This window comes from Phalaenopsis equestris, unplaced genomic scaffold (assembly GCF_001263595.1).
Source record: "Phalaenopsis equestris unplaced genomic scaffold, ASM126359v1 Scaffold000483, whole genome shotgun sequence".
Taxonomy (NCBI): Eukaryota; Viridiplantae; Streptophyta; class Magnoliopsida; order Asparagales; family Orchidaceae; genus Phalaenopsis; species Phalaenopsis equestris.
In genome coordinates, this window is record NW_018164924.1 from 100,053 (window position 1) to 127,388 (window position 27,336).

The 27,336-nt window shown below is 35.4% G+C and overlaps 1 protein-coding gene across 4 annotated transcripts in view; it reads right to left on the minus strand.

Annotated features, from left to right (window-relative positions):
* Positions 1-14,377, minus strand: part of LOC110028028 — a 76,508-nt gene extending 62,131 nt beyond the window's left edge. For 2 of the 4 annotated variants that reach the window (XR_002294401.1, XR_002294402.1), the window contains exons 1-5: positions 14,079-14,377; positions 13,729-13,997; positions 13,577-13,650; positions 13,378-13,472; positions 7,383-7,480 (exon numbers count right to left, since the gene is read on the minus strand). Coding sequence is in view for 1 of the 4 variants with exons in the window: in XM_020729728.1 (XP_020585387.1) it covers positions 7,383-7,480; positions 13,378-13,472; positions 13,577-13,650; positions 13,729-13,997; positions 14,079-14,214 (672 nt within the window). In the remaining 3 variants the exon portion in view is untranslated. The remainder of the gene's footprint in view (positions 1-7,382; positions 7,481-13,377; positions 13,473-13,576; positions 13,651-13,728; positions 13,998-14,078) is intronic. The other 2 variants (XR_002294403.1, XM_020729728.1) reach the window with 2 other exon arrangements.
* Positions 14,378-27,336: the final 12,959 nt, after the last annotated feature.

Consider the following 27,336-nt stretch of genomic DNA (forward strand, 5'->3'; position numbering starts at 1 on the left):
GTTCTTAATCATGTAAATCGAATGAATTGTGTGATCCCTCTGAATGATTTTCTCTTCTCAATTTTATCGATCTGTTGTAGAACTAGATGGAGTTGTCGTTGTATCTTTCCCATGGTAAACTCCTGATCAGCATTCGAACGGCGATGTAGGATGGGAAAGAAAAATTTTTGGGTGGAGATATAGGAGATGCTAAAAGTTTTAGGATATGACTAGGATTTAGCTAGCTCTAATACCAAATTATACAGAAGTTAACCCAAATAATAATAAGAAAATAAATATTATTACTAAAAAACCAATGGGATATTACAACTGACAAACTTGAAAGGAAAATAACAACAGACTCAATAATCCAACTCAAATTAGGGTGAATCTCGGGATGATGGTGATCGGTGAGGGGTGGAAGGTTGTGGAATGGTGGATGAGGTGGTTGGCAGCGAAAAAGAGCAAGGCAACAATTTTCGTGGTTTCGGACAGCAAGTACGCAGCAAATATTGATGTCACATGACGATTCGAGATGATGACAGAAAAATGGGGGGCTGACACAGAAATGGCAGCGAAGATGGAGCGCTGGAACAGCGATAACAGCAAATATAAAGGGCTGAAACGACGATGACAACAAGTGGGAACGGCTGGGACAATGGCTAGGTGGTAGGGAAGTCGTTCGGAATGACTGAAACAACAGCCAAGGCTGCGGAGGGGCATTTCTCATGGCTAAAACAACAGCGAGGCGGCAAGGGAAATGGTAATGAGCAGCAAGAACAACAACCAAAGGGTAAGGAAGCCGGCTGGAAAGCAATAACTGCAGAAAACAACAAAAACAGATTATTTTGGGTGGCTATAGCAGAGAAGGGGCGGCCAATAGCGATTTGGGAGGATGTGGAAGGAGATATGGGAAGATAATCACAACCTAAAGAGAGAGATACAGCCAGAGCACCACCCAATCCCTCGAATACAGCCTTCGAAGGGAGAAAAATGATGTCAGTGGCTATCCTAAATAAACTCAGGCCAAAAAAAACTCCTCTCTAAACCCTAATACAACACATATATAAGAAAGGACTAGAAAAGAATAAAAGTATAGAAGAAAACTTGCCAAAATTGGAAAGAAAACCAAAAAAATGCTCGTTAGTTTCGGTCTTCAAACGACCGTCGGAACTTCAACTCGCACCCTCGTCAACTCGTAAGCAAGAGACACTCCTGTGTCAAGCAAGCATCAAATATAAATACCCGCTTGTTTCCACATTATCAATTTGAAATACAGTCGACAAAACTCAAAACAAGCTCGCGATAACAAATAGAGAACAGTCAAAAGAGGGATGCCAAAAAAAACAATGTGAAAGAGAATAATTTAGTTGAATTGGGGAGAGAGCATGGATTCTCTTAACAAATGACACCAAATGTCAATTACAAAAGCCCAAGTGAGAGCCCAAGAAAGAGCTCATTCAAGCCCCATCACAAGTCTTGTCATAAAGAAATAATTAAATTTTTAAATTTTCTTTTTAATATTTAAAAATAGCTTCTAAGTTTGAATTTCAAAGTTAAGTGTTTGAATGAGCAAGCCATAATATAGGTATATTAGGGTTTAAGGATAGTATGTAATGAGCATTTTCAGTCGTTCAATGAAGTATTTTCAGTGAAATTTTGCACTCTTTTTTGCATAATGTTTGGTGCTTTAAGAGTGTGCCTTTTGCTAGGTGAGATAGTTATTTATCCTTCTTTTCATTTATGTTATTCACCACCCCTCCTTAACATTTGCTAGAAATTCTTCACCACTTTTCCTCCATATCCTAAACATCTTATAAAATAAACAAACCAACAGCCAAAATTTATAACTATTCTAAGCAATGTCATTGTCGGCCCCAAAACCTGATGTGAAAAGTGGACGGTTATATTAGATAGTCAACAGCCAGCGTAAAACTTGTCAAAAAAATTATGACATGAATTCTTTTGATCATTGTAGTTATTCCATGAAACTAATGAAACTAATATTAAGATAGGATCTTGGAATATATGTACTCTCAATGGTAAATTAATGGAATTAGTTGATATTATGATTCATAAAAAGATTAATATCTTATGTATTCAAGAAACTAAATGGGTTGGAGAAAAGGCTGAGGAGATTGATAACCTAAGTTTTGAACTTTGGTATTCTGGTAAGAGTCGCACTAGAAATGATGTAAGTGTGATTATAGATAAGAGTTTGAAAAATAATGTTGTAAAAATAAATATAGTCGGAGATCGAATTATAACCCTTAAGATTATCATTGATACTAAGATTTTTACTATTATAATTGTTTATGCTTCTCAAATAGGTTTAGATATAGAGTTTAAAGATGAATTCTGGAATAACTTAGAAGACTTATACAAATGATACCTCTTGAAGAAAGAATTTTTATTGGAGGAGATTTAAATGGACATGTCGGTATAGTGGTAGAAGATTTCAAGAATATTCATAATATCTATGGTTTTGGAGTGACAAATGAAAAAGATAGAATCATTTTAGATTTTTTTTATTGTATGACTTCGTTATTACTAATATTTTTTTCAAGAAAAAAAATAAGCATCTTGTTACTTATAAGAATTTAAAACAATGGATCTAATAAATCACAAATTGACTATTTTCTTATGAGAAGAAGAGATCGTCGAGACTGTAAAGATTGTAAGGTCAATCCTAGTGAGGATTTAAGTACCCAACATCAATTATTAGTTCTAAATTTTAAGATGAAGAATTGTAACATAAAGAATATTGGAACTCATCATCGTAGAATTAGATAGGAGAAACTGAAAGACACAAATAAAAATACTTTTATGAGTAAAATTCAATATTTTAAAATTTGAGATGTTCATGAAGAAGCAAATCCTATGTAGAATAAAGTAAAAAACACTACTAAACAAATAGCAAAAGATGTAATTGGAGAATCAAAGAAAAAGTTTCTATAAATAAAAATAGTTTTGGTGGAAAAATAATGTACAAGAAAAGATAAAATATAAGAACTTATGTTATCAAAATTGGTTTAAATGTAAAAACTTAGAGAACTGAGAAAAATATCAAACGGCCCATAGGGAGTCTAAAAGAACAATCTGTGACGCTAAAAATTCTACTTTTAATGATCCTTATAATAGATTAGATACGAAGGAGAGTGAAAAATATGTGTATAAACTAGTCAAACAAAAAGAAAGAAAAGTATAAAATTTAAGTGTATTAAAAATGAAAATCAAAGTGCTTTTTTTTTATAAAAAGATATTCAACATATATGAGTGAGTTATTTTGATAAACATTTTAATATTTTAATGAAGTTTCTGAGTTTCTGAAAATACGATCAACCTTAGTGATCCTAATATCGTTAATAATAATAAAACAGTTCATTTTTATCGCCGCATTAGTAAAAAAGAAGTTGAGGATGATTTTAAAAAAAAACTATGGAAACTCTATAAGACATCTCAATTGAAGTGTGGTAATATTTAGGAGATTTGGAAGTTTCTTGGCTTACTAAACTCTTTAATATTATTTTAAAAACTAAAAAAATGCCCGAGTGGAGAAAGAGTATTTTGGTCCCATTTTTAAGAATAAAGGGGATGCACAAGTCTCCTAAATATTTGAAAGTTTCTTGGCTTACTAAACTCCTAATGCACAAGAGTCCCATTTGGAAGTTTCTTGGCTTACTAAACTCTTTAATATTATTTTAAAAACTAAAAAAATGCCCGAGTGGAGAAAGAGTATTTTGGTCCCATTTTTAAGAATAAAGGGGATGCACAAGTCTCCTAAATATTTGAGAGTTTCTTGGCTTACTAAACTCCTAATGCACAAGAGTCCCATTTGGAAGTTTCTTGGCTTACTAAACTCTTTAATATTATTTTAAAAACTAAAAAAATGCCCGAGTGGAGGAAGAGTATTTTGGTCCCATTTTTAAGAATAAAGGGAATGCACAAGAGCGTGCAAATTATAGAGGAATTAAGTTGATGTGTCATACTTTAAAATTATGGGAGAGGGTAATTGAACATAGGTTTAAGACGTATTACAAAGATTTCTTATAATCAATTTGGATTTATGTCGAGCAGATCTACCATGAAAGCTATACATTTATTGAGAGGTTTGATGGAGAAACTCAGAGATAATAAGGATGATCTACATTTGATTTTTACTGATTTAAAAAAAGCTTACACTAAGGTTTCAAGAGATATCCATTGGAGAGTTTTTAAGAAGAAAGATGTTGATATGACTTATATTCAAGTCATTAAAGATATGTATACTAGAGTTGTTACTTGTGTTCGAACTGAAGGAGTATTGACCAAATATTTTCCTATTTCTATTGGATTACATCAGGGATCGGCTTTAAGCCTATCTTTTTGCTTTAGTTATGGATGGTCTTACTGGACATTTACAGGAGATGTAGCTTGGTGTATGCCTTTTGTTGATGATATCCTTCTAGTGGATAAAAGATGAGAATAAGCCCAGAAAAAACTTGAATTATGGAGGTCTACATTGGAGCCTAAAGGCCTTCATTTGAGTAGAACTAAAACTAAATACATCTAAAACTAAAACTAAATACATTGAATGTAATTTTAGTAGTGGTAGCTCTAGTGACATAAGTGTAACTTTGAGTGAACGATTTAGAATGTGTGAACGATTTAGATATCTCGAGTCTGTTGTTCAGAGCGATGGTGATAAAGAAGAAGATGTTAATAGTAGAATTCATGTTGGTTGGTTGAAGAGGAGGAATGCTTCGGGCCTTTTGTGTGTAGAAAAGTACCGCTTAGACTGAAAGGAAAATTGTATAAGAAGGTGGTGAGACCTGCAATGCTCTATGGCGTTGAATGTTGGCCTTTAAAAGAGAAGCATAATACTAAGTCAAGTGTTGCCAAGATGAGAATGATTAGGTGGAAAAGTGGCTTTACACTTAGAGAGAAAATGCAAAATGAATATATCTGTGATAAAGTTGGTGTAGCTCCAATGACGGACAAAATTAGAGAAAGTCGTCTTAGATAATTTGGTCACATTAAACGCCGACGATCTGAAAATCTGATTAGGAGAGTAGATGTTTTAGATTTGACTTATGTTAAAAAAGGCAAAGGTAGACCAGGAAGACTTGGGCTTATTGTATAAAAAATGATCTTAATTTATTAGAACTAAATGAAAATATGACACTAAATAGTGCGCAATTGAGAAAAAGGATTCATGTAGCCGACCCCACATGGTGGGATTAAGGTTTTGTTGTTGTTGTCTAAACATCACCTCATATCTCTCATCAAAGTTAGAGAATACTAAGCTCTAATCATGTTCTCTACTCCTTGACATCCTTATAAACATCTATATAAATCCAAAAATTTACTCCATATCATGAGAAAACACGCTAAGCTAACTATCCAATTATTTCTCACCTTTAAATCAATTCTAAACAATTTTCTTAAAGATACCTTCCAAACTAGCCCCACCTAGCCTGATTTAAACAAATCTTGTCATTCCAGCCAATATACCATATTTAGAAACTAATCTAAAGATTCATGACCTTTTATAGCCTTTAATCTAAAAAAAAACAAACAAACACCATCTTTATTAATGGCGTTCATCCTTGTGAAAAACCTGTGTTCAACACATTAAGATCATATTTGGATCATTTGTTAACTACCAAGCAAAGTAAGGGCATAATATTTAGGCTCAATTATATAATAAATCAAACAAAAAAGACCTTACTAGTTTGTGCTCATCTCGTTAAAAGTTTGTTAAGATATACATTTAAGTGTTACACATGCATATATATTTGGTAAAAATGAAGCAAAAATTGAGTAAATTGTGTCAAGTGTTCTAATGTATTTTAATATCTTCAGTTTGATCTTTATTATCTCTCTTTCTATACTCAAAATAATAAAAAAAAAGCCTCTTTTGACTGATATATTTATTTGTGTTATTTATATTCCTGAATAAGTCAAACAATAACTAATCAGACAAATACAAAGAAAAATCAAAGATTAATGAATACAAACCAAACGCAAACAACAAAAGATCAACAAATACATCTTGAATAAAGCTCTATTCATTTATAAGGGGCACATTTGCACCGCCTACACAAAATAAAAGAAAAAATCTATTCATGAAAATTATCATAACCTTAAAAAAAGAAACAACACCTCTTAAACAATGCCAAAACCAACACAACAAACCACCAATTAGCCCTTGGACAACAAGAAAGCCCACTAAGAGTGAAATTCAAATTTAATCATGGGACATCTTATCACTGAACATACTAGATCAACCTCCAATGCATTACTGATTGGGCCAACATACCCTCCATTGGTTCTGACTCAGAATAAAGATGCAAAAGGTCATATGATTGACATGTGGTACATACACATTGTCCTGAATTAACTAAAATCGTGAAATCAAACCTTAAATTTCATTGAAATGCTCACCAAAATTTTAAGAATATCAATAAAAAGCAGAACATTAACGCTCACTCTATCTATCCATTAAAAAAAGCTCACAAGAACTAGACAATGTGAGGATCCCCTTTCTGCTGGGATCTAAATCAATTAGGCTTCCATCAAAAATCCAATTTTCTATTATTGTAAGGTCTATCATCAATCAAAACCGTGTAGAGTTGTATGTTCTAACCCATTGTAGATCTATAATTAAATTGCTTAAAATATGCTTTCAAAAGATATAATGTTTAAAAACCAAACCCTAAGCATTCATCAATATATAAAAAGCATTCATAATCTTAAGGGGTTGTTTGGTAGAGCGGTTTCAAAAGAATTTATCACTGGATTTACCAAATCGAGCCAAACAGCAAAATGCACGAGTTTCATGAATTTACGAATTTTTTGATTTGGCAAAATCCAGTTTTATCTTCGATTTGGCCTAAATCCGTATTTACTAAATCTAATGGATGGGTGGATTTACAAGTTTACGGATTTAGGGATCTAGCATATCCTATTAACATTAAATCCTACTTGCAGCCAAACAGTTAAAATAACTACATTTCATTGTTAAGCTATTTCATCATCGAGTGTGCCATTTAAAATTCTAGATTTGTGAGTGAGCTTCTCATCCTCAAAAGACACAATAATGCAAACCATCATTTAAGTTTTCAAAATAATTTTATGTTCGCTAAAGGATCACCAATCTCTAAAAGACAGGTATATAATAGAACAACCAAAAATAGGTTCACTACTGAAACCAAAACAAGAGATAACAAGAAACAAAACCATAACAAAAACAATCAATAAGCTTAAAATTTGCATGTAAATAAAGCAGACTAAAAAATGTTGACAGCCCATATATTACAGTTCGTACCTGTAGGTTATTAGTATGGTTAATACATGTAAGGTAATAAGGTTATAAGCGATTTAAAATATTTTTAAAAATCATTAAGAAAATGAAGACTTACAGAGATAACGAGGTCATGTTTTCTCTCACGTTTGTCAAGATTATGGCCCAATGCCTGAATGTTATCATAGCTATGGATAATGGGCAAGCCTTTCAAATCTACCAAATAACAAGAAAAAATAGTAAGAAAATTATAACTTCAGTATCGCATAAGCAATACCAAAAAAATAACAATATTGCTTTTGAGTAAATACACTTCATATTGTACCAGTTGTGCAATTAAATTTGCCCTTAAAAGCTCCACACAAAAGTACCGGGCTATAAAATGAAAATAGAAAAGCATAACTCAAATATAAAAGATTGAATCAAGATAATAGGTGAAGAAAATTTGTAGCATACGTAGAAGAACATAATAAAAAAGAGCAGCCTAACCCTTTCACAGAACAGCCATATAACAATTCAAGATTTCAATGTCAGATAATTTCTAGCAATTTGTCGAAATAATGGCACCAAAGCTTGTGATGTACGAGGATATAGAAGAAAAACAATAGGTCAATGCCCGCTTCCATTTAAATTCATGTTTGCATGCACCAAGGGATGGCTAAAAAAAAAAAGAGACCTTTGAAATGGCTGGTTACGGTTTTGCAGTATTTATGATGATAATAAATTCTCAAATCAAACTAGCATATTCCCTTCTCAATGCATGACCATGGCAGTTGGAAACCCTAGCTTCATGCCTTTGGAACCACTCCTAAAGAGATAAAGCTCCAGCAAACATGCATAGAAAACCTTATTCTTGAAGGAAAACCAGCATACATATCAACCATGCTCAATTCCCTTACACTACCACACTGATGTGCATGAGCATGGGCACAATTTAATCAACAATTTTTTTGACCTTAATAGGATTGTAAACGAGTAGAGTCGACCAAAAGCCAACCAAAACTTGAGCTTGATTCATTAATTGACTTCAAGCTCAAGCTTCTTGACCTTGATTCATTATTCGAGTTCAAGTCAACTCACGAGCTGACTCGTTTATTACTAAAGAGAAACCATTTTAATAAAATGACAAAATGAATGAGTAATTAATGGAGAAATTAAAACCTCATTTGATATAAAAGAGTAAAATATAATTTTAAATATTTTTAATAATTTATACTTATAACTCTTGAATAGCGGTGTGCAATCAATCAGCTTGGTATGATTGATTGAAAGATTTGTTAATACAATTAAACTAAATCAAATAATCAATAAAACCAAGACGACCAAATAAAATCTAAAATAAAAACAAATCGAACAAATATATAATGCAGTTTATTTGATTTTTGTTTGACTTAATTTTGAAATCCAAATGAAGATGTATGTGATACCAAAATTTAACAAACATTAAAGGGAAACAAATATTATTTCTGAATTCAAAGTCTGAAATTACAATGAATAGTAGAAAATTCTGAAATTGCAACAAAACAACAACACAACAATGGAATTCAAGTTGGATATAGGGTGTAGGTGGTGTCAGTTAGGATTGGGACTTCCAGGGTGGTGGTAAGGAGACGGCTAGCAACCTGGAAACAGCATGACAGGAGTTTCTAGGACTCTAGACAACAAGCAAGCTATAGGAACAACTGCGGCTGGGTAGCGTCAGCAAGGAGGAAATGTGGTGGCAATGTAAAAAAGGATGAAGGAAACATATAGAAAGAATAAACACCGCCTAGAGACCAAGATACAGTCAGAGCACCACTTGGAACCCTAGGTTACAGCCCATAGAAAAGGAAAAGTTAACGGATGTCCCGAAGTATATCACATTAAAAATTAAACCCTAACATCAAAGAAACACTTAAATATACATACTATTACTATGAGTGGACCCCACTCCAATTGAGGGGAACCCTATGCCTAGCAAGGGGCGACCAGTCCTCCCTCAACTTGGACCGAACCGGCCTAGGGTCTGCCCAGCTCCCGCATTAATCTACCACGGTTGATGGAGCTTCAGCCAAATCTGTTGAAGCTTCTAAATCCTCATGATATGGCATTAAGTCGGCCACGTTTGAGTTGGAGAAGTCATCGTAATCTCAGGATTAGAAAGACTTCAACAGCGTCTCTAGAAGCACTGGGATCTCACTGTCGGATGCACTGTCTCACAAATCACCTGAGAAGGTTTCTCGAATTGTGATCCATCGACTTGAGGGTATATTGTTGAAATGAACTGGAACTTCGTGTCAAACATACTCTGCAGAGTCCTCCAAAAATAGCTCGAGTTTGTCGCATTCCTCTGAAGTGAAGACAGACTAAACCTCCCCCAACTGCGGTAGCCCTAGCGATAAACTGTCGGTCAGGATATTCTAAAACTTTGTTGTAGTGATTTTCTTGTGTCTGATATCGGTTATTATGTCTCACTACCCTCTAACATCATCAAAACTTATCTCATTGGCGTCTCTCTCATGCCAATAGCAACTATAATCTTTGATTCCACAAACGGTGAGAGATTTGTGTTTTCCATCCTTGATGAATAAGTGTTTTAGAAATCATCATATTGAGTCCTTTGTTCAAACTATCACGATCTCGCCAACATAAAGTGACAGTGTCCAGGGGTACAAATTCATATCACCCTTGTTTATGCAACCGACCCCCAATAGAAAACTCTACGAAGCATCTCCTATCAATCCTAATACCGTTACCTTTTTTCAATCAAGTAAGAAAATATGATTGGAAATGTCTCTGAATAGTGAGACTCAGCTTGCCCGCCATCTGTGTCGACACCATATTCTCATAACTACCTCCATCGGTGATACTGTTGACACATTTCCCTTCACAATGCAACGAGTATAAAAGATATTATGGTGAAGCCACAACTGCTCTCTCATAGCCTTAGTCTGAAAGGGCCCGTTAAATCGCAAGCATCACGCCTTTATCAGTTGGAAGTTGGTACTTATGCACTTCCTCGCTATCTTGTCTCTAATATCATTGTAAACTATTGTTTAATAGTAGAGAAATTGGAGGTAATGTGTCCAAAATCATGATATTTGAAACTTTCTTGTGAGCACAGCGCTAGAAATACTGCTCCTATCAGGCTTCTTCTCACTCGAATCAGCTATATCATCTTTTTGAACAGTTTTCACAGCTTGCTCAAGTGTTCTTTTACTAGCTCCTCTTGTGAGTGATTGTCTGAATGATCAAGGGGTCTTGATCTGTTGTTGTCATTTCTCGCCCTTCAAAGCCAATATTTGAACATCACTCAAATGACTAGTACGGTTGCAGTTGAACAACAAAGTTGATGGCTTAATTCAAGCCTCCCAAATATCTAACTATGATATTCTCATCTGGCTCCCCCAACTCACATTTCAACATGAGCAACTCAAACTCCACTGTGAACTCCTCTACTGACAACTCTCCCTTATGTAAGTCCTGTAGCATCAAGAACATGTACTGGCGGTAGTGTGTGGGTACATACTTCCTCTAAATCTCCTTCATCTTCTCCCAAGTAATGATTTTGTTTCTACATTTTATCTGTCTCACTCTCTTGAGATTCTTCCACCATAAAAAAACACTCTTCTTCAGTTTATGACAGAAAGTTTTACTCTCCTATTAATCGGCACCTCCTTAAACTAAAAAAAATTCTCTCAAGAGTCTGCAACCACTCAATGAAATCATTTGGATTCATTCTCCCCTCAAAATCTGTAAAGTCTACCTTCAACATAATGTCTCTATTTCCTCCAAAAGTCACTCCATCCTTCGCCTTCTCTGATACTGATTCCCAAAGTGTTGTGATCTATCATCCTCTTCACTAGAATCATCCATATGGAAGAGATTTAATTTTCCTTCATCTCTCCTCTTTGAATCTCACTATCACGATCGACGATGATCTCTCCATGAGTCACTTTCTCAATTAAGTCATGTTTTTGTTAAATTCGGCGTATTTTCCGCTGTATCACTTCCATGATAAGTTCCTAAATGGCTTCCGACACTTATCTCCTTGATGACGTGGGTAGGTTCCTAAATGGCTTTTGACACTTTTCTCCTCGGTGACGTGGGTAGGATTTAGGTTGCGGAGGTGAAAGATGGTTTATGGGGCTGAGTTAGAGTGGGAATAAGCAAATTTAGGATGACTATTTGAAAAATCAATAAGGATAAAGGATTTTGGGTGAAGTTTGATCTAGGTATTGGTGGATTTGGGTAACCCTATAAACGAACTAAGGTTAGGCTTACTTTGATACCAAATGATATCGAAATTTAACAAAACATCCAAGGTGAAAAATATTATTACTAAATTCAAAGTTTGAAATTTCAACAAAAACTTGGTAAATCTGAAATTGCAATAAAACAACACAACACTAGAATTAGGATTGATATAGGGTGTAAGTGGTGTCAGTTAGGGTTTGGACCTCCAAGGTGATGGCAAGGAGGTGACTAGCAAGCTAGAAACTGCAGGACAGCGGTTTACAGAAGTCCGGACAACAAGCAAGCAGCAGGAACATCAGCGGGAGGGATGTCTAGGTTGTGGCAGCAAGGATGAATGAAAAAGGGATGTGGGAGTATTTGAGAAATAATGGGGGAAAGGCATGGAGAGGATAAACACCAACCAGAATATAAGATACAGCAAAAGCACCACTTAGAACCCTAGGATATAGCCCGTAGAGAGAAAAAGAGACGCTGACAACTATCCCAGAGCAAATCACAGCAAAAACTAAACCCTAAACATCAAAGAAACACTTAAATAGACCTACTACTCTTAGGAGTGAGTCTCACTCCAATTGGTTTGCAACCCTAGGTTTAGAGAGGGCCGACCAACCCTCCCTCAACCTGGACCGAACAGCCCCAGTGTCCGCCCAACCACTGAGTCAGTATGCATTCGGTCAAATTGATTTGAATGATTGATGGATTTAATTTAACTATAATATAATTTGACTTTTTTGGTTTAATCAATTTATTTCTTTTTCAAAAAAAAAAAACAATAACCAAAATCCAAATAACCCTTAGTCTGGAATAAAAAATCAAAACGTAATTTCATAAATCAAACCAAATATGCTCTGTATGGTTCGATTTTTCAATGCAAACCAATTAATGCACATCCTTACTCTTGAATTATAATATAGTTGAAGTAAATTTTATATTAATATTTTCTCAAACACGTTGGCTTATGAGCTAACAATTTGGGTCAAAAATAGTTTAAGCTTGGCTCGTTAGCCTATCAAATTTAGCTTGTGAGCCATTTACTAAGTTGCGCCCAAGCTGGCTCACAAGTTAGCTTGGTCAATTACACCCCCAACCTTAAAATTAGTATAATGTATCTTCTCAATACTTCAATGATATTATAAACTTAGCATATGTTCACGCCAAGTGTCATAAATCCTAGGCTTTATACAAGCTCAGCAACAAGAGAAGATTAAGTTGCAAGACTATTATGGAAATTGGAGGCTTATATGCCATATTTAGACCAAATAAAACAAGGAAAAAAAATTATTTGAACGGGATGATAGATATGAACATATGGCCATCAAATTCAAGAACTACCAATCAATTAACCTATTTTTAGCAAAATAAAGTGCAAAGTTAAGACGTGGTCTTGGAAATATCAACTGCACATAGCCATCATAACCATGCATGGATACAATTAGGGAGCTCATTTGGTTCTAATTTATATAGATAGTATCATTATCTAAATAACAGTGAAATTCATATATCAGTGTTATCTATCTAATGCAATATATTTGTTTCACTGTTATCTTGCTTGTACAGTGTAATTATTTGAATGAATGGTCATCATAATCTTACTTATCTTAATATTGATTTTAGTCATAAAATAGTCCAGTATCCAACTACAACAAATTAGACAGAGAGAGAGAGAGATAGAGAGAGATGTCAACAAAAAATTTTAATAAATTGTTATTTAAGGATGCCATAAAAATAATTGCTATAAGATAGTGTAGAGACAGATGTCAATCAACCAAACTATCCTAAATTGTTGAAGCAAGCAGGGAATGAGAAAAAAGTGTTGTTTCTGTTCACGGTAGTTAGGCGCTAAGAAGAAGGAAAATTGCATCTCGTTCTGCGCTTACCTCTCAAAAGGCTTTGAGCAGCTCTTTGCATATCTTTAGATGGCTCCACTAAATTAACTCTCTCCAAATATTTGGGCCAAACTTCGCGTATTGCCCTAAACAAAACTAGCAAAGATTCAACTAAACTTCCACTGACACCCCACATACTCAAGGCCGCAAAACCATATTATATACTCGCGAGATAAATTCAAAATCTTACCAAATAGCAGACCCTGGACCCGCACCAAAATCTAGCACACTTACAGGAGAGAAGTCCGGTAACCTCCGGCGGACCTAAAATGCACACTCTCAGTTCACAAAACAAAACAAAAACGAAAACAGAGACAAAAAAGCAATTCAAAAACTTAAAACCTCTTTGAAAACCCGATGGCAGGCTGAGTACACGGAGGGCATCCGGGAAGCAACGTAGGCAACTGTCTCCTCCTCCGTATACTTCAACCCAATGTCTCCATACGCCGAGCGTATCTTCCACCGAGCTCCACCGTGTTCGATGGGTCTGAAGGGGTCCTCGACGAGCGCACGTGAGACAGAAGCTGAGAGCTGGAGATTGGTCTCCTTGAGCCGGTTGAAGGACTGGGAGAGCGACAGGACCTTTCGATTCATGTGCACTTTCGCCTTCTCTGATCAAATGCCCTGCAAACGAGTAAAGGTAGGGAAAAGAAAACGGCTTTGGAGATGAATTTAGGGGAAATAAAAGGGACCTCGAAGGAATTTTTTTATAGCACGGCGTAGTGAGAGAGGGACGAGATGGATTCCTTCGGATTGCTTGGCTGCGGCGCGGATGGATTCGGGGGTTAGTAGTTTTGCCGCAGCTGCAGTACCAGTAGAGGAAGCCATGGTGTAATATGTCTTCAATGTGCTGCTTCGTTTTCGTCAGAGGAAATCCTAGGGTTTGACGAGGGTTTTGCAAGCGGAAATAGCAGAAAAAACGAGCTTAACCCTTCTCTTTGTCCTAATTTGGACCACTCCACCTTTCATTGAAGTTCATTTGAATGCTAAAATAAAAAAATGAGAATTTTTTAAGGCTTCATTTGAGAATACTGTCAACCCAACCTCATTTGTATTGTAGTGCACACCTATGCATAAACAAATTTTTGGTTGCTAAGGAGCATTTCCCAAAATTCTTCAGAATTTTTTCGCAATAATTAAATTTTCAGTGACTTCCTCTGTCCCGCCAACGTGACTTGACTTTCAAAGAAACTTCACCAAATAATGAACATTTTTTCAAATGAAGTTTAAATTCAATGCCTCGTTTAAATACAAAACTTTTTTCGACAGATCATCTTACACACACACACACAAAATAACGAGGGTATAATGAACATTTTTTCAAATGAAGTTTAAATTCAATACCTCGTTTGAATACAAAACTTTCTTCGACAGATCATCTTACACACACACACACACAAAATAACGAGGGTCAATTGAGTTCAATATTTACAATTAGAAATGAAATCAAGTCATAATAATGAATCTAGCTATTTAGATGTTTTTTTTTTATTTAATGAGAGTCAACAAAAGCTCTTCTTACATTGATCATACTTCCTTGTAATGGATCTAACTATTTAGATGTTTTCTTATTTTATGAGAGGCAAGATAACTTGTCATTAGATTGATCATTGTTCCTTGTTATTTTAATAAGATGCTTATATTTGATTCTCAAAATCTTTATTAATTTATTATTTATGATTAATTCAATTGTAATATAATTAAGATTTTATTTATTTATTTATTTAATCAGTCATCACTTGCATTGTTAAGCATGATATGGATCGCCCAAGTGAAAGTAGGATTTTGGGGAAACAAATTTATTTTATGGCTTTTTAATTTTAACACAATTACATGAAACTAATATATATCTAAGAAATAGAAAAAGTACATTTTTTATTCAGAAACTCTGTCTAATGTATTAAAGGTCATCACCACATCTTACATGCTTGTATTTAAAAATATAAAAATTTAATTTATCGTAAATAAAAAAACTATTAGAGCTTTTAACTTGATATTGAGTGGTATGTATGTAAATCTGCCAATATACTTTGCATGTTCTTTGCATGGGTCAAAAAAAAGCTCCACAACATCATATTAGTCCAACTTTAACTATCATCATAGAGTAAAATGAAGATTTAGTAGAATCATAAGTAACAACATAATTATATGAACACACTGGCCATCTAAAATCAATTTAATGATACATAAAAGGAAAATGTGGGCACTTAAGATGCCAAAGATTAATCAAAATTCAACCCTTAAATGAATATCAGGGAAGAGCGCAGTGCTAATATGAATTTGTTTCTTTTCTTGAAAACTTCCAAAAATGAGAGCACAAGTCAACATACTTGAAAGAAAAATAGAAGATTTACACACATACCATTCTATTCCTATATATCTACAAATGTAAGGAACTAGAGAAACTACAAGCATATTGCTTTCACCTCTCGCTGTCGCCATTTCGCACTTGTCAGTTTGTCTATTGTTGCATATCCCTTTTCTCTGAATAACTCGTTATCCCAGATCATGTGGCTGATATGGAGAAGTGAGGAATCGAAGGGCTAGGGCATATAATGGCGAAGACAAACAAAAGTATGTGGAGGAGCTTTCGTGAAGTGGATTTTGTTTGGACATCTCCAAAGTATATCTTCGAGGTAAAATTAGCTCGAAACACTCTGGAGACACCCACGAAGAAGACCCTACGAAAGGAAACACACAACTAGAGATTCAAGTTATTATACGTGCTCTGGGGTTCGTTTCTTTCTATACGAGCAAACCGCTATAGTTAATTACATTTTAAGCAATTGGGGGTGCTTAAGAAAACTCCCAATTAAAGTCATATTTGAAGTTTTGGTTGGTTTCAACTAGGTACAAGTTGGATTAGACCTGAGGTGAATTTAATTTAAGTTAGGTTTAAGTTGGGTTAGACCTAAGGTGATTTAAGTTAGGCTAAGTCTAAGTTGGGTTAGACCAAGGGTGGTTTAAGTTATTTTATAGACTTAGGTTAGTTTAAGTTAGGCTAGGTCTAATTTGGCCCAGGGTGGTTTAAGATAAGCTAGGTCTAAGTTGGCTTAGACCTAGGGTGGTTTAAGTTAAGCTAAGTCAAAGTTGGGTTAGACCTAGGGTGGTTTAAATTTGTGCTATTTCTAAGTTAGTTTGACCTAAGATTGTTTAAAGTGAACTATGTTTAAGATGGGTTAGACTTAGGGTTGTTGAGTCAAACTAGGTCTAAGTTGGGTTAGACCTAAGGTGGTTTAAGTTGTGATAGGTCAAAGTCGGTTTAAACCTAGGCTAAACCCTAATTTGACTTGAACTAATTGACTTCAATTTGGTTGGATCCAATCTACGTCTACTTGGGTCTGGTTTGGATTTCAGACTGAAACCAAGTTTAACCAAGTTAAGTTTGATTTGGGTTAAGCCCAGGTCATTAAGGGTGGTTTCATGACTAAAGTGGTAATCATGATGTCAATCCCTTAAAACCTTCATTAGGCTAAGCCCCCTAAGGTTTAATTTTGTGTTTAAAATTAGATTTAGGGGTTAATTTGGCCGAAGATGAAAAATTTTAATTTTTACACTTTAATCCCTAGCTCTTAAATTTTATTTTTAGGTTCCTAGGGGTAAAATTGTCATTTTATTGTTTAGGTTTACTGCCCTAAATTTTCTTGTTAATTTCAATTTTAATTTGTATTTTTTGGATTTTTATTTCAATTTTTATAATTATTTCTCAAAATATTTATGATTTTGGAAGCAAATTGGTCATTTTACTGTTACGGAGGTCCCCCTCACCTTGTAAAAATCTTGAAATGTTCCTAAGGGTAGAGGAAAAAATCCTTAAAAATTTTATATTTTTCTATCTTTTATTTAATTTTTAATTATTAAAATACTACCTAGAGAATTTAATTAGTTAAAAATTAATTATGCATTAATTTTTTATTTAATTTTTTTATATTCTCCTCTGTTCACTGAGTCAAGAGATATTTTTATTTTATTTTTTATAATTTTTTATTTAGAGAGATATAAATTTTTTAAGTTTATTGGATTTTTCTGGATTTATTTAATTCGGAAAACTCGAATTTCTCACTTACGTGAGTCAACACCGCGTAATCCTTGTCATCGTCAAAACCCATGCGTCTTACGCTGATTTGTTGTGCTTTCCATGTGGACACTGAGGTGGGCCACTGTTTGGTGTTCTTCTCCCCCCTCAGTTTTGTGGCCCTACACAATCTGCGTCGTTCGTTTCTAATACATGAAAACGGACGACATCGATTCATCGTCCCCAAGGGACAGAGAATTAAGAATTGTCGTGTTCAAACCCTAATATATCACCTGATTCTCAACAAAATCATTCGGCGTTTGCTCCTACACCTTAATCTAATCAAGATGAACCTATATATGTGGTTAAGTGGACGAGCATTATTCATCTCTTTGATAAAAAGGCCAACTTGAGGCTCAATTTTAAAAATTTGAATACATACCTTCTCCTAAGAAGTGAGGCCTTAATTGGGCTTGACATTCACCTCAATTTACTTTGTGCATGGGTCTAAGTATGACCTAGACCAAATAATGACTTGGGTTGGTGTTGGGATGTGTTGGAGGGCTCAGGAAGGCTTGATTTTGATTTGAGAAGTGAACCTAAGTTTTTGTAAAGCTTGTGGAAGGGTGGATTAGTGTTTTGAGCAAGTCGATGTCAAGAACAAAAATTACCCTGGATTTCAGTGGTGAAATTAGGGATGTCTAATGGTGGAGGTGACCTAAGGATGGTGGGGACGATTTGCTTTGGTCAGTGGGAGGAGTTTTGGTGTTGGGAGCAAAGGGCTAAGTGAATGTCAAAGGGTTTTAGTGTTGTAGTGAGGGCCTCGGGTCATGGGTTTTTATAGCTATGGGAGGTCAAGGGAGGAGCTTGGTTATGCATGGGATCTCTAACGACGTGTAGATGATTTGCATAAGCTTTTGGTAGGGAGAAGGGAACTTTCCAATTTTCCAAGTGTTGGGCATGTTGGTGTCAATGAGGGTGAGGGTGGCATGGGAAAGTGTTTGGGCTGAATGGAGAAGCCTTTTGGTTGGTGGCTAAGATCAAGTTTGGTCTAGTTTGACCCACCATTGTCTGGTCCAAGGAGCCATGGCTTAGAAACTATGTATTGAGTGGCATAGCTTGGTGTTTCAATTTTGTCCTTTAGTGCTGGGATTTAGGTTTGATTATTTTAATTTAAAAATTGTCACCCATGTGCCAAATGGGTAATACTTGTGCATGGGTAACCCATGAATGATGGACCATGGGGGAGATGGGCCTTGGGATTTAACTTTTTGGGTTTAGGGATAACCTAAATGTGATTAGGTTTAGCCCAAAATTTTAAGCCTAATAGGCTTCCATAATTTATCTAATTAAATAATTTGATAAATTATGGAGTTTGGTGTCATAGTGTCAATTTTCCCTCTACATAATTTAAGGTCTTAACCACTTTGAGTGGAACATGTTTGGGGTTTGATTGTCCACTAATTGATCCAAATTGGGTTTGTAACTCATAGTGGTTCCAATCCTTAGGGGTTAAATTGGTGTGTAGGAATTTCTTACAATCCTTAGGGGTCAAATTGGTGTGTAGGAATTTCTTGTTGATTTTATGGTCAATTGGTGTTGAGAAGGCCTTAGGTGAGACTAAGGATCAATTTGGATATGTGTTCCTTTCTTTTGGAAAATTTGGTGTCATGGGGGTCCTAAGATTCATAGAGAGACTCCTAGAGATTTGGGTTCCATGGGTGACCATGGCATACATTAATCAAAAGGGGTGGGCTTGGGTCTCTATTAGGCCAAAACCCTAAACTAACCCAACCATGAGGTTAAGGTTCTGAGCTTAGCCTCATGGATCCAAGTTAACAAGGTCTTAGTTTGGGGCTCCATGTAAGTGAGTGGTTCCTTTGGTGGTTTAGGAATGCTATTAAGGAAGCCCCAAGGACAAGTCTTTAGGTTTCCAGAATGAGTGGTAAGTCCCTCACAAATGTGAGGCCAACACATATGAAAACACAACATGACATTGAAAAAAATATTGAGGAAATGACAAAACAATCCAAGTTACATGCTCTCCAACTTATTACATATCATAGAAGAGCATGCTTCTAATATAAGCTTAATTTTTTGCTTCAAAACATCTAAGAAATTAAGAGCACTCACGCACACACACACTCACGCACACACACACTCTCACACACACACACAAAGATATATATATATATATAATCTTTGAGCTCTTCAAGCATTACATTGTTTGACAATGAGACAAATGACCTCTGTCATTATCACTTTGTTATCCTTCTAGCAATTCCATAGCTTGGCTATTGGATATCTTCTTGTTAGAAATAACTCAATTAGCTCAAGCTAGGGTCCTGGTTGTTTTCCTCATCATCTATTGGATCAGTCGGTCGGTTGGGCTGATATTCAATTGATGGCAAGCTACGTCGATCGAGATCCTTGGCATCTCTGCTTCATTCCAAGCAAAAATGTCCCATATTGACAATGAATCCTTTTCAACAAGTTTCTATGTCCTGCATCAAAACTTTCACTTATTAGAAAAAAAATTATTGAATTATTCCTTGTCGACAATAGGTACTTCAAGGATGATCTCACTGGTCTCGAGAACCTCTTCCCTTTGTGCTGAATATCGCACGACTCTACATAATTTGAGGTGTTAACCACTTTGAGTGGAGCTAGGTTTTGGGGTTTATTGTCCACTAATTGATCCAAATTTGGTTGGTAACTCATAGTGGTTCCAATCCTTAGGGGTCAAATTGGTGTGTAGGAATTTCATTTTGTTTTTATGGTCAATTGGAGTTGAGAAAGCCTTATGTGAGGCTAAGGATCAATTTGGATCCTTATTCCTTCCTTTTGGAAAATTTGGTGTCATGGGGGGTCCTAAGAACCATAAAGAGATTCCTAGAGTTTTGGGTTTCATGGGTGACCCAAGGCATACATTAATCAAAAGGGGTTGGCTTGGGTCTCTATTAGGCCAAAACCCTAAACTAACTCAACCATGAGGTTAAGGGTCTGAGCTTAGCCTCATGAGGTCCAAGTTAACAAGGTGAGTGGTTCCTTTGGCGGTTTAGGAAGGCTACTAAGGAAACCCCAAGGAAAATTCTTTAGGTTTCCAGAGTGAGTGGTAAGTCCCTCACAAATGTGAGGTCAACACATACGAAAACATAGCATGACATTGAAAACATCCAAATTACATGTTCTCCAACTTATTACATATAATAGAAGAGTATGCTTCTAATGTAAGTTTAATTTTTTTGCTTCAAAACTTCCAAGAAAATAAGAGTACAAATCAAATAACAACACATTGTTGACCTCACTTTTTGTTGAGGTCTAGTCTTTCTTCCTTAGGAGCTTAGGATCTAGCCATATGACTTTCCTATTGACTATTCCTAGAGGACTAGTGATGGTACCCTCACAAATAGAAATTTTGAAATTTTCTTTGCTCATCTTGAAGTTCCACATGTTGGTTCTAACCTTTAGCACTTAGTAGGTGCATCCAATATGGGAGAGCTCAAGAGGGTTTCCCCATAGGGCTGTCTGACCTTAGGGTTGACCCTGGGTGATGTGGCTTGGTCTAGTACACACATACTTGCACTTCACACTTCCACTTGCAACCTGGAACCCTAACCTACACATGTATAGTTTGCTTCCCTTGCCTCTTTGGAGACTCATGTGAGTGGTCCCCCAAACCCTTAGTCTTCAGCTAGGGTGGATATGACCAACACATGGAGGATCCAAAGTGGGGTTTCTTTGTACTCATGGAACCATGAGGGTAATTCTATGATCATCATTTACATCAAACTTCAACCTCACCCAGTTACCCAATTATGGTCTTTTAGCCCTAAACTTTCTCGAAATTATCAAATTGCCCCTGACACCCTAAAAATTCAAAGTTGACCCAAATCCCTCAATTTTATTCAAAATCATTTCAAACCATTCCATACCATCCAAAATACTCAAAACACTCCAAAATTTTCATATTTACCAAAATACCCCAAATTTGTCAAAATTACCAAATGACCATAGTGGCCCAAAAAATTCCCAAATCCTCCAAAATCATTTTAAACACCCCCAAAATCAATTATTGACCCTCCATTGGGTTTAATTTAACCAAATTGACCCATTTTGACTAAAATCCACAAATTGCCCCTAAGTGCCTAAAGTCCCCAAATCACATTCAATCTCCACCAAATTAACCCCAATTTTCACTCAATCACTCCTAACCAACACAATTTCAAATTTCAAATTCAAATTTAACCAAATTCAAGCCCAACATCAAGCCTAAATTCCAATCTCAAACTCATTGCTTTAAATTGACCCAAAGTCCAAAATCCCCCAAATTGAACTTCATGACCAATTCAATTCTCCAATTTCAAATTCACATCAAGTTCTAGCATGTCTAAATCCAATCTCAATCAATTACAATTCAATTTGATCAACCCATGACTAATTTCAAAATCAAAATCAAGCCCATCATGCATGTTAAAGCCCATACCCATATACTTTCTTAATATTTAAAAGCCCAAATTGAGCCCACATGACAAAAATTCAATCCTTCACATTTCATGGTATTCAAATCATTTGATAATGGAATCATAACAACCATACCATGCATGCACATAGACTTTACCCAAAATGAGCATGTTGACATTTCCTTTTAAGATTCATAAAATTCCAAAGTGTCATTTTCATGAAACACCCCCATGGCCTCATACATGGCATGCCATGCCCCATGGAGCTTTCCATGGGCACCATAAAAGTCAAATTTGCCAAATTTGGTGAAGGGAGGTGACCACTCCCTCTTCCTCCTTCATTTGGACTTTCCCGCTTCATGAATCGTTTAAACTCTTGCCCTATGGCCAAGCCAACCTATTGACCTCATCCAAACCTTTTTTGTGGTCAGTCCAAGCACCCTAGCCGCCAAGGAGCCAAATCCAACCCTTGGACCTTGACCGGTCACCACCTCAGCCGTCGGAAAACACCATGGCCGAGAGCCCCAAAACACAAAAACAAAAATACCCCCCCCCCCCCCCCCCCATGAGTTGGCTAAGCCCCATTAGCCACTTGGAAATTCCTTGCCTCCACCTAAGCGACTCTCCTACCACCTTGGCATGCCCTGATGGCAGCCATGACCTCCTCTATAAAGCGGGCACCCTCCACGGCCAAGGAAAGGAGAGTGCACAAACCTTAACAAAACTTTGCCAAAATTCTCCCAGACCTCCTAGCAACCTAGAGAAGCTCAACCCAACCATTTTTAGCCTATCATCCCCCCTACATTTTCAGCCTCTCATCTCCACTGTAAAACCCTAATTTCACCATTGAAATTCAAGGGTTTTCACGGCCATCCCACCAAACTCACTTAAACCCCAAATTGAGGTGCTCTTAAGCTTCACCAGAGCCAAAGAGGACTTTCCCAACCAAAGCCCCATCAATTTGAGCACTCTAGCCTAGCCTTAGACCAAGCCCGAATCACCCTATGATCAAATTCATACTTGGACCTAATCTCAGCTCAAATTGATACTTGGAGGAGGTTCGCCGGCTCACAACAAAGCTCAGGAATAAATCCAATTAAGGCTACACCTCTTGTACCAATGTATTCCCCCAAACCGAGCTTGGTTTGGTCAATTGCAAAGCAAGCTTGTATTTCATACTTGATCAACCGTATAGATAGGTTCGTCTTGAGTAAATGAAGCTTTAAAAACAAACCCCATATAATTTGGTTGAGAATAGAGGGAAAAATTAGGTTTAGAAAACGAGCGGTTCTCGGTCCAGGAGTCATTCGATCACGCATGTATCAGACAGACGAATCATATCGCGTCAAATGACGAAATGGAGCGATAAAGGCAGGACGCGTGGCGACTGAGGTGGAAAGAGAAGTGAATCAAGGAGCACCACATGGGGCTTTGACGCGTGCGAGAATGGCGTGGCGGCTGACTAGATTAAGTGGAAAAATAAGATTTAATGATTTATTTAATTCACAGAACTTAAACAATCCACATATTTGTGAAAAAAATTCACAAAAATAGAAGGAAAATACCCTCTTGCTCACTGAATAGAGGAGAACAATGTGGAATAAAAATTAAAATTATTTTACTTATACTTTATTTTTAATTAATTAAATACACAAAAAATTAATTAAATAATATGTGGTTAAACATTACTCACCATGACTTTAAACTTCTTGTCCTTAGGCGTGCTCTCTAATTTTTTCAAGATCAGAGAACACCTTTAAGTGTGGAAACCTTAATTTTCAAAATAAATCACCTCTATTTAATTAAAAAATTATAAAAAATAAAATATAAAACTTGTTTTGGTAGGTTCATTGTGACTAGAGGATCCCAGGAAAAATAAAAATTAGATTTAAATAACCAAACATATTATTTTATATAATTAAATTCTAAAAAAGAAAGAAAAATATGAAAATTAAAAGAAAATTATAAAAATCACAAAAAAATCATCCCACACTGTAAAAAAATAGTCATATTTACTTTCTCTAAAAAATTTAAATAATTTTGAAGTAATTTACCCACTAAACTTGATTTTCTAATCTAAAATTGATTTTTGCATTAAAATAATTATATAAATTAAATTAAAGGTAAAAAAATTATAAAAAAGTGGTTTTCTGAGTTTCTTATTAGTAGAGGCATCTAAGAAAAATAAAATTGAACTTAAAATAAATATTTAATTTTTAAGATATATTTTAAATTTTAAATAATTAAAAAAATTAAAAATGATAAAAATCACTAAAATTGGAAAGTGCCCCAAAATGTCAGAATTGGTTTCCTGATCACTTTGGAGTAATTAAAACATTTTCCTAATTTTTTGAATAAAGTTATAAATTTTTAAAGGTTTGAAAATGAATTTTCCATAGTTTTGCACAAAAATAATTACAATAAATAAAATATGAATAAAAAAATATGGAATTTATTTCTTTGTGTTCCTTGGACTCAGAGAGATTTAATAAAATAAAAATATTAATTTTTAACATAAATAATACTTTATATTTAATTAATACTCAAAATCATTAAATAAATATAATAATTAAAATATAAGTTGAAAAAATCATGAAAATTAGTCCTAGTGGTCCTTTAACCTATTTGAACGTCCAATAATTTTCTTAAGGATAGATAGTTTGTTTTGATTGATTAAATGAATTAATTTTGAAAATCCCTATTTTTTAATAAAATAATTATTAAAAATTAAATTAAAAAAAATCATATTTTCTCCTCTGATATTTTATTTAACCCATGAGTGGGGTGCTATCAAAATTTCAAAGTCATTTGGGTTCTATTTAATAAGTTATGAAGTGGGAACCCTAAGTGCAAAATGGTGATTTTGAATTTTTATGCCTTAATTAAATTTTAGGATTGATTCAAGGGTAAATGGGTAATTTTGATCATAATGAATTCTTTTAGATGACTGAAACACAAGGGATTAAATGGTAGAAACTAATTCTTCATTTTTCTACAATAAATGTATAATTGTAATTTCCCCCAATTATTATAATTGAGAGGTCAATTAGATTAAATGATTCTAAGAAGAGGGTAGATTTTGGAATATGATAATTCACTAATTTAAAACCCCTAGTTAATTTTTGAGTGAGATAATCATTGATAAGGATTACAAATATCATATAATTTAACATCCCTAAAAGTCCTGAGCTCATTCACATATAAGTCTTAAGGGCTTAGTAGGGAACTAGGTTTAATTTGGATTTGCTTAATGAGGTTTAGGAAAGATACATAACTAATTGTGAACATTTTGCAAACATTACAAGCCCAACTTTAATTGTAAGTATGAAATTCTTAATAACCTAATCTTGCCCTCAAGGGCACCCATTTATATAACTTTTAAATGAAACATTAAATGACTAAGTAAGTACCCCTCTCATGAGACAATTGAAACAACAAGTTCACTGAGCATAGAGTGGTTTAATCAGTCAAACCCTAAGCTTAACTTTGGATGATTCTAAAGACATCGGGTGGTCGATCAGATCACTTTTACCTTGTAGGGATCCAAATGTGGAATTCACAACTTCGTCTGCGGTTCCACCTCCAGAATCTGTCGAGTGTAGGTGCTTTCAGTAACGGGCTATAAGGGCACCTCAACGTGTTCTACCCAATGCCTAACCATCGACGTAGATCCAGTACTGTCTAATTGTTGAGAGTCTCCTTCTCCCTCGACTGCTTGGTTGCTGACACATCCAACCAGCGCTGGGAGGTGTTCCGGGGGAACCTTCTGAGGACAAATTCCCTAAGATCCAGCCACCGAGAGTGTAAGTTGATCGTTCCTTCGCAAGATCTCCTGTCGAAGGTCTTTAATGGGCCCATCAACTGAGCCCGCAATTCTTGAACTTGTCGTTGGATTTTGTGATTCACAGATTCTCTATTGAATTCCATCTCCACTAGATCTCTCTGTTGCAATTCTCCTTTATAATTTGTTCTGCTTCTCTTCTGTAGCATGTCCACGCTCATCACATCACCTTTTAAGATATTGAGCCTGAGATTGTCCTTTTGTGAACACGCCCCGAGAGTTAGAGTTGAGAGGAGAGAAGTGAGAGAGAGAGAGAGAAAGAGAAAGCTAAGGAATGCAAAAGAGTATTCAAAAGTTTCTTTATTGATATTAAGACCTCCTATTTATAGGGGTCATAAAATACAAGTACATGTATGAAAAGATCAATTTCTATAACCATCTCAATGATTCTTATTCAATTTACATGATATTGATAATGAGAGTCGACGTCTGGTCGGTCGACCAATGCTTTGAGATCGGTTGGTTATGTTGACTGTAGGCTGTATGCGTGTTTCGGTTGGTTGCGATGACTGACTATATGTTCTTCAAAGATTCAATCGCTTGTTCAGGCTATGAGAATTTTGGTGTTAGCCTCTCGATTGGTAGGCTCGTCGGTTGACTGACTTCGCTAGAAAAAAGTTTCCTGTCAGTCGGTCGATCACGTCGGTCAGCCGCTCCATCGACTCAATCAATGACTTGCTGATGGATTATATGCTCTTTTATATTCTATTGTCCAGGAACCCACGTGTATGCCCTAATTCCTGACCGCTCGGTCTCTTCGAGATTCATGCCGGCATTTCTATAATAAACACTAAAAAAGCTGATTTAAAAATCCTGCTCTAATATACACTAAAAAAGCTGATTTAAAAATACTGCAAAGGCAGGGAATAATATCAAGCAACTCAAATTAGATTTTAAAGTCAGCTTGAATAAAGTGCTCATTAATCTAGTTTTAAACACAAACACAATTGTTATCCACAGTAACCATCGTGGTTGAAGCAGATTTCTTTCTGTTTGGGATAGAAAACAAAAAGAAAAAAAAAAAACACATTCTGTCCCATCATTGGAAGTTCATGTGCTGGTTGTACCACAAAAAAATTACCAGTATTTTCTGAATCAGTCTTGTGCTCTGTTGCCCAACTTCACCGAGCTCCTCATTTACCTCATGCCTATTACAACAAGCATTTACATCCATATAAAAAAACACATCCCAACATAAAATTGTATATATAAGTTCTTTTTTTGGTGGGCCATTTACATACATATAAAAAACATATATATTGTGAACTAAAAAATGCATTTTCATTTTATATTTCTCTGTAAGCTAACCATCTGGGTTGTGAGATTATGATGGTGCCTCTTCTTCCTTCAGATAAGGTATTGGATATTGGCGGAAATTGTTATTGGAGGAACTCGATTTATGAAACAGTGAAGCTTTTCTGGGACCCGGAAACAGGAAGGATTCATGACAAGATCAACAATTTTGTTGCTTCTGCAAATTGAAGTTCTCTGATGGCGAAATTAATAATTATGACAAGATTTTTGAACAGTTTTCTAACCAAAGCCCTACAAATTGTCTGAACAGGGATCAGTGACAACTGCAATTGTTGGAGAAGTTAGTATTAATTTGTCAGATTATTCAGATGCAGTTA